Source organism: Sorghum bicolor, chromosome 2, assembly GCF_000003195.3.
Source record: "Sorghum bicolor cultivar BTx623 chromosome 2, Sorghum_bicolor_NCBIv3, whole genome shotgun sequence".
Taxonomy (NCBI): domain Eukaryota; kingdom Viridiplantae; phylum Streptophyta; class Magnoliopsida; order Poales; family Poaceae; genus Sorghum; species Sorghum bicolor.
Genome location: NC_012871.2, coordinates 47,626,246 through 47,635,098, shown reverse-complemented (window position 1 = coordinate 47,635,098; position 8,853 = coordinate 47,626,246). Strand labels below are relative to the sequence as shown.

Sequence of the window (8,853 nt, the reverse complement as noted above, 5' to 3'; positions counted from 1 at the left end):
TACTGTACATACGTTGGATATTTTTTCTCCTTTCCGACGAACTATACATGCATGTGTGTGGCCATAAGAAATTGAAACGGTAGCTGAATCATCAATTAAAATTGAATGGATGACGACGCGAGATAGGTAGCAGCCGCACATATCGACACCCATGCACGGCAAGCAATGTAGGAATCCATGGGACGTGGACGACCTACCAATACCTAATCCATCAATCATATGAGTCGCTGGATCGTACGCATGCATGCAGATCTTGCTTGCGTGCATATCATTCTGGAAACCTCATTCTGCAGCTCGATCATCAAATCTGATCTCTTGGGGAATGCAGAGCAAGCAACAACACGCTGAACCTGCAGCTAGCTCTCCCTGCCGCCAGCCGTATTATTGCACATGCATGCACACACGATGACTTTCTCATTTACTTTCCCTTTGCAGCAATCAACGACGACTATACATGCTGTGGCTGGCCGGCAGAGAATCAGTGTAGTAAGATACGACTAGTGATCTCGCACGGCCTAGCTCTAGCTATAAGAAGAAGGCACGTAGCTGCTCCCTTTTTCACCCACCAAGGTCCACTACTACACCTCAAAACTTTCTCGCTGTGTCTGTGTGGGCTAGTAGTAGCCAGCTGTGTACTAGATAGCAGTGACTGACCATGGTGGTGAGCTACATCGTCAGCCACTCAGCCATGGCGTTGCTGCTTGTGCTATCGTCGTCCCTGCAAGCGCTGGTCGTCGCCGCCGCTTCTGCGGCAGCTGCAGGTGGCCGGCCGCCGCCGGCGATGTTTGTGTTCGGGGACTCGACGCTGGACGTGGGCAACAACAACTACTTGCCGGGGCCGGACGTGCCCCGGGCCAACAAGCCCTACTATGGTATCGACTTCCCGGGCTCCCTTCCCACTGGACGATTCAGCAATGGCTACAACATCGCTGACTACCTAGGTGACTATACATAGTCTCTTTGCCTTGCCTGCATGTTTTTGTTTTTGTATATGTAATGTAATTGATAATAATGTATATACGCTCCATGCATGTGTGCATGCAGCGAAGAGCATGGGGTTCGCGTCTAGTCCTCCGCCATACCTATCGCTGGCACCAAGCACCAGCCGTCTGGTCCTCACACCTCGTGGCAATGGCGTCAGCTATGCTTCGGGAGGAGCTGGGATTCTCGACTCCACTGTAAGAATGTTAATTATTTCATTCATCTAGCTCGTATCATATATATATATATACGTATCAGAATCAGATAGCTATATCAAATATATATAATTATAACCAACTGAACCCACATGGTGCAGAACGCAGGCAACAACATCCCATTGTCGAAGCAGGTGCAGTACTTCAAGTCCACCAAGTCACAGATGGCCACCAAGCTGGGCTCCCGTGCGACCAACCTCCTGCTCTCCAACTCCGTCTTCCTCTTCAGCGTCGGCAGCAACGACCTGTTCGTCTTCGCAACCGCGCAGGCGTCGGAGTCGCAGAACAAGTCAGCTGCCGAGCAGCAGCGCGACGTCGCCACGCTCTACACTAGCCTCATTTCCAACTACTCAGCAACCATCACGGTAATATTTATACCTACTGTTCACCAATTTGTAAGCTTCTATCTGAATCAGGCCTCGTTTAGTTCACTCCAAAAACCAAAAAGTTTTTAAGATTCTTCGTCACATCAAATATTGCGGCACATGCATAAAGCATTAAATATAGACGAAAACAAAAACTAGTTACATGGTTTAACTGTAAATCGCGAGACGAATCTTTTCATCCTAATTAGTCCATAATTAGATAATATTTATCACAAACAAACGAAAGTGCTACGGTAGCGAAATCCAAAAAATTTTCGCATCTAAACGAAGCCTCAAGAATCAATTTCTCCTTCACAAATTAATGACGAATCACGATATATAAGTGCGCGCGCTCAAATAACATGATACATAATGCAGGAGCTGCACGCCATGGGCGCGAGGAAGTTCGGCATCATCAACGTGGGGCTACTGGGCTGCGTCCCCGCTGCGCGGCTGTCGTCGCACGGGGCGACGGGCGCGTGCTTGGACGGCCTGAACGAGCTCGCGTCGGGCCTGGACGACGCCCTGGCGTCCCTGTTGGCCAGCCTCGCCTCACGGCTGCCGGGCTTCGTCTACTCGCTCGCCGACTACTACGGCCTGTCGGCGGCCACCTTCGAGGACCCGGCGGCGTCGGGGTACACGGACGTCGCCGACGCCTGCTGCGGGGGCGGGAGGCTCGGCGCCGAGGCGGACTGCCTGCCCAACGCCACGGTGTGCAGCAACCGCGACCAGCACGCGTTCTGGGACCGGGTGCATCCTTGCCAGCGGGGGACGATGCTGGCCGCGCAAAACTTCTATGACAGCCGCCCGGGACGATACACGGCGCCCATCAACTTCAAGCAGCTGGCTTACACAAGTTTATGATCATCTTCATCTAGCATTCTAGTTAGTAGTAATAATATAATAAATTAAAAAAACACCGACCGAGTAGATATACAGCGGTACTGCTAGCGTCCGGACGTCCGATCTGAGCGCTAGCGTCCGGACGCCAAGCCTTTGTACAAATTACGCCCCCACCCGCCCCGCATCGAGAAAGAAAAAATAAAAAAAGTAGATATAGGAACCCGACTGCACCCGCGCCCCTGCACCGAGATGAAAGGAACCGCCTCCGCTCTCCACACCTACGAGATCCCCTCCAACCTCGTCGGTCTCCCAGCACCTCCGCCCATCGCTAGCTCACTCCCACAGCCCACCTCCAGCCCTCTGCTTGGCGCTGTAACAATATGATGAAACGACGACTGAAACAACATGAACATGTTATTGCAACAACACCGAACAAATTGCTGCAACAAATAAGTTAAACTAGTTGAAACACCATGAATATATTATGCAATAACACTGAACAAAGTGCTTCAACAAATAAGTTGAACCAGTTGAAACACCATGAACATGTTATTGCAACAACACCGAACAAACTGCTGCAACAACATGAAACACCTACTGCAACATGAGATTGAAGCAACTGAAACATACTGCAACATCGCAAAGAAAGCAATACTATAACAACATTGGGATGAAGAAGTTGAAACACTAAAAAACATATTATTACAACAACAAAAAAACTACTACTGAAACATCTTGAATAGACTACTAAAACATCTCGGATATACGATTGCAACACCACAAAATCCACTGTAGCCGTGAGATAAATGGAAAGAGGGAAGGCACATGGGTTGGTGGTGCCGTCGGGGGTGCAGATTGAGCCGCCTCCATGGATGGGATGGGGGATGGGCCGCCATCGCCTATTGGGTGGAGGAGACCACCATGCTACTGGATCTGCATCGTGCTCCATGTATCCACCATGGAAAGGTCAGTACTCCATGGATCCACCACGGGAAAGCCACAATGGCCGGCGTCGAGGTGGGGGACGACACGCTAGGGTGGAGGACGCACATCGGGCTCGAGATGCGTAGAGGACGGCGCCTCCACAGATCCCTCTATTGCGTGCTCGAGCTTCGGTTGAGGAGGGAGATGGGAGAAGGCACCGCACTGAGTTGAGGTCTCCCAGGTTGGGACCATGGAAGGCTGCGGTGGATTTATGAGAGAGAGAAGAGAGAAGTGAATGAGGGAGCAAGTAGCAGGAGAGAGAGTGGGCAAGGAGAGCCATGCGGTAGATATTTTGAGATGAGTGGATGAAGAGAGCTGCATGCGGACGAAAATGAGTGGATGAAAAGAGTCGCGAGTCGCATGCGGATAGACACGAGCGACAGAAAGCCGAGTGAGCCGGCACCACGTCCGGAAACGGCCGGAGGTCACAGTCAAAGCATTACCGGATATACAGGGCCACTTTTTACGCATATGTATTGTTATTATACCTCAATGCGTATAGTGTATATATACATTGTTGATGACAACGGCTGGCGAATTAGTCAATAATAATACGGTAATGCTATAGACCGGGCGTCCGTCTGCTCGGGACGCACCGCTTCGTAGCCCGCGGTCCGAACGGACCCGTTTTCTCCCGTACTCGCTTTTTCTCCGCTTTCTGTCTTGCACTTCTTCTTCTCCGCCTGTTTTCCTCCCTGCTCTTTAGACCATCTCTAGAGTAGAGACACCACGCCCACGCATGCGAGCTCGCTGCACGCCCGCCCTCCCGTGCTCCCTTCCTTCCTCGTTCCCTCGCTCCTCCGTGACCTCCATACACGCCCCTCTCTCTACGACTCAGATCCCGCACTTTCAATGGAGACTAGGACGACGGCGGCGGCTCCGATGAGGTACGTCGTGGAGGGATCTGGATCTAAGGTCTAGTCCTCCTCCTCGGGATCTAGATCTGAACCTTTCTCCTCCTCCTCCTCCTCCTTCCAGTGAGCCCGCACGCCTCCCCTCCCTCCCTGCTCTCTCATCCTCGTGCACTGTGACCTCCATGTCTCTGGAGATGAGGACGACGACGTGGCTCCGACGAGGTAGGTAGAGAGATCTGAGGTCTTTCTCCCCTCCTCTCTCCCACTAGATCTAGATCTGCTCTCTTCTTGTGCCTCCTTCTCCTCCTCTTCTTCTTCTTCCCCTTCTGGATCCAAGGGTTTGGTGGTAGCTAGTGTTCCAGCGAGTCAGATCTCGTTGTTTTGCAATAATTCATTTTCGGTGTTGCAACAGATGATGTGGAATGTTGCAACAGTATCTTTTTTTGGTTGTTGCAACAGGTGTTTCTCTGATATTGCAGAGCAATTCTTCGAGATGTTTCATTTTTGCTTTTTTACTTTGTTGCAGCAAATTCTCCTCCGATGTTGCAGTAAATTTTTTTGTTGCAACAGATGTTTTTTCTAATGTTGCATTATTAGTGCTTGAGATGTTGTAATAGCTTTTTCTCATTGTTGCAGCAGATTCTCTCTCGATGTTGCAGTAGATTTTTTTTGTTGCAACAGGCGTTTTTTCTGATGTTGCATTAGTAGTGCTTGAGATGTTGTAATAGCTTTTTCTAAACATTGCAGCAGATTTTCACCCGATGTTGCAGTAGATGTTTTTTAATGTTGCAGTAGACTTTTTTTATGTCGCAGTTACATATTTTTGTTTTGTTGCATTTGATGTTTTTTCGATGTTTTAATAGCTTTTTCCGTTTGTTTTAGCAGTTTTTTTTGCATTTTAGATGTCCTTCGATATTTTGCAATAGCCTTTTTTCATTGTTGCAGCTAGAGGACAGACTATGGTGGTGAGTTGAAGGTAGGATGAGAGGTGCTAGGTTGCAGAGTTTGTGGACAGATAGATCTGTGCACATGGTGGTCGTTTTTCTCTGTGCGGGCACGGTGCGGGAGTCGGTTTCTATGGGTACGAGTTTGGCCGCGGGCGGATGTGCTAGGGGGCAGCGAAGTGAGGGGCAGGGCGGATCCCGTGCTCGTGGGGGGGTGGGGAACAGGCTCCTTGTGCGGGAGAGCAGACGAGGGTAGTCCTCCACGTGGGGTGAGTTGACTTTTCTTTTTTTCTCTATGTGGTGTGAGTGGAGAGCCCAGCGTCCGGACACACTGTTGATGGCCGACGTCCGGGCGCTAGCAGCGCCGATAATAATAGTCGACATTTTTATCCCACACACTATGTCAAAACACCAAAATGAAGACACTCGATTCAAAGACCCGGTAGGCAAAACATGTATTTAGTGGCGGCCCAGATATCATAGACGACACTCAATAAAAACATGTCTGTGATATATAGCCGTGGCCCGTCTGCAATATTAAATAATGGATATCAAATATATGGAAGTAATGAAATTCGTACCTATATTTAAGTGTCATGGACCTTACAAATTTATCGATTCTAGTGGACCAGCCACTTTCAAGCACACAGTCCTTGTTTAGTTCTAATTTTTTTTTGCATAATAGGCACTATAGCACTTTCATTTGTATTTGTCAAATATTATCTAATCATAGACTAACTAAACTCAAAAGATTCATCTCGTAAATTACAGATAAACTGTGTAATTAGTTTTTATTTTCGCATATATTTAATACTCAATGCATGCGTCTAAAGATTCGATGTAACGAAGAACATGAAAAATTTTATAATTTTGTTTGGGAACTAAACAAGGCCAACTCTCTCGTCTCCGTGTGTCCTTCCATGTATGTCCTGTATCTACTATATCCTCAACCTAGTGCCTACACAGCATATCCATAGAGGACGGGTCTCCTTGAGGTGGATCTGCATCTACACATTGGCACGCCTATTCCTAGTTCGGCCCTCTCCTCCACAAAATCCTAGCTCTCTGCAACCCAGCAGCGGCAGCAATGGCAGCCCAAGGGGCCTTACTTACAAATCTAGTTGCAATGAGTAGGAGGTGTTCTTCTCTCCATCGATTGCCGCATCCCTCCATTGATTTGCATCTCCTTCCTCTTCTCCACAAGCTAGAGCAGGCACCGGAGAAGAAAAGCCTTTGAAGAGTGTGCAGGTGGATAAGGAATTTGAGAAGCGGTGGAAGAGCAAGACGGGCATGAAAGCTAGCATTGAGGAGTGGATACGAGACCAGCAATAGGGAGAATATGATCAATGATTTTCTAGGGCACAACTCAGTTTTCAATAGTGGCAAGGAGAGGAGGGGAATTTGGAGGAAGGTATGAACCGGTCACTAACAAAGAAGCTCCAGACAACAGCTATTGTGTTGGAAGATGGTAGTAGATCTCATGGCGAGTGAATCCTTAGTTGGGCACTATTATAGTGTTGCTATGTAGGTTGCCGACAAGTTTATGAACTTTTTATCTGCGAAGGAACCATAAAAATGTAAGCTCGTCGTTTCAACTTACAACTGAGAGAGCACTTGTAACACCCTAAAAATTTCATTCTTTTAAAATAGTTGAGTTAGATTTATTGAGTCAATTTTGTGAGCATTAAAATATAGGAAAAATAAATAAATTTTGGGAAGTAAAATTTAATATAAGGTTAGAAACATATTTTGATGCATACATGCAGCAGCACTGTTCGCAAATCTTAATGCACACCGGCTAGAGTAAGATGTGACAAGTATATAGAAATGGTGGCGCCTAACCAGCACTGCTTAAATGCAAGCCTGGGCTGTTACTAGGATAGGGTGTCAGGCTACCCTGAGCAACGGCTCCAGAAATGCTAAGCAACGCTAAACTCTAGCGGTGATGCAAGACGTACCAAGGGTAACTCTGCAAGCGCACAGGTACCGCTGTAGCACTTCAACCGTGGTGAGTATCCGCGGTGTCGTAATTTATAGTTCGCTCACGGGAAGCGGACTAAGACTCTCTTAATAAATATATGGATGGATATCTATGGTTTGTGTCTACTCAATCTAAGTTCACTAGTGCTAATAGGGGGTAAGAATAGCAAGATAGAATAGTAGATAAGTTAGATAAAGGTAAGTAAAGATAACTGGTAGTGAGCTAGCTAGGTGGGAGGACAACGAGTAAGGACTCCTATGTATCTAACCCTACTTCTATGTTCTAATCCTAATCAATGTAAATGATTGAACTAGACTAGTATCCAAACAGTCTTGTGTGGTGGGAAGTCGACTGCAATAGGAGGACAAAACTCCTATCCAAACAGACCTTTGTCTTATGGGCACCTACACACAGTACCCGATGTGAATAGAACCTACTGGGAACCAAAGTCCTGTCACGCTTCACCGCCGCCCGCTAACACGTTTGATACAGTGGCATCCACTAATAAGCGCTAGCCTAAGCACCTCGCTTACACTAGTCTTATAACTTCAACTATCACGTAAATAGCCAAAGCCCCTAATGGTAGTGGAACACACACAAAGTGTTGAAGACACTAATCTAACTAAGGCAACTACACTAATAAGACTAAGACACAACACTACTACAAGTATAGTAATGCACTAAGCAATACCCCAAAGTAAAGACTTGAAGTAATACTTAGTAAAGTAAAGAAAGACTATATTAATATAAAGAATGTAATACAAGAGAAAAGGTACAAGAGCTATACCAGACTCTCCAGAAGACAGCTCCGGAGACCCGAGCTTCGCTCGACTCGATTCTAACTCCCACTCTAGACTAGACTACACTACACTTGATCTCCCAGGTGGGATTTGGAAATGAAATGATAGATAGAAGATGTGTGAGATGTGATGGAGGACCCCTCCTTATATCCACATCAGCGATCCATGTGCTCCTTCCTTCTCCACCCTTGGATGCACCGACTTCCCAACCGCCTTAGATGGACGGTTGGAGCATGGCCACACATGAGGAAGGTCGGTGGGAGTGAACCGACTCCAAATGGGGCCCACATGTCGGTCAGCCGACCTGCACTTTGGTTGACAGTGGGTCCCACTGACCTTCTGGAAGATCTTTAAGTCGGTGGGAGGTTGGGCCAGGAGGCATCACCCCATTTGTCGGTCCGCCGACCGACCTTTGGAGCCCCTGGCCTACCTCTGGCCTCCTGGTGATGTCCCCACTTGTCATGTGAAGTGTTGTCCAAAATTGAGTCTAGTTGCACACTTGCTTGTTTCCATGTAGGCCCAAGGATCCATGTGCTAAGTGTTTGAACCGTTGAGAGCAAGCACACTTGGATCTAAGGGTTGGGATTGACTCCTTGGAGTATGCCATGGCTCATGCCATGGAGGGGAGCCCCTGGTGGGCCCAAACCCCAGTCAGTCGACCTAGGTTATTGATCTCACAGGGCTCATTTCCTTCTTCCTTGCATTGAACAAGCTAAGAGTACAAGTGGAACTTTATTAGTGATAAATATTTTCATGTGATGCTTATCTTCCTTCAATCGAGGACTGTTGACGGGCTTTTGAGTATATAGAACTGGGTCTTATTTCCCGTCAACAAGATCGCCCAAGCTTAACCTTTGCTCGTCCTGAGCAATGTCGACGAAAGCTA

General features: G+C 47.7%; 1 protein-coding gene across 1 annotated transcript; it reads left to right on the top strand.

The window, feature by feature from the left end:
- Window positions 249-4,946, top strand: LOC8063491 (GDSL esterase/lipase At5g55050). The gene is made up of 4 exons (XM_002462079.2): window positions 249-941; window positions 1,045-1,178; window positions 1,298-1,561; window positions 1,940-4,946. Exons 1-4 carry the CDS (start codon window positions 656-658, stop codon window positions 2,423-2,425), a joined length of 1,170 nt encoding a protein of 389 aa, XP_002462124.2. The 5' UTR covers window positions 249-655; the 3' UTR covers window positions 2,426-4,946.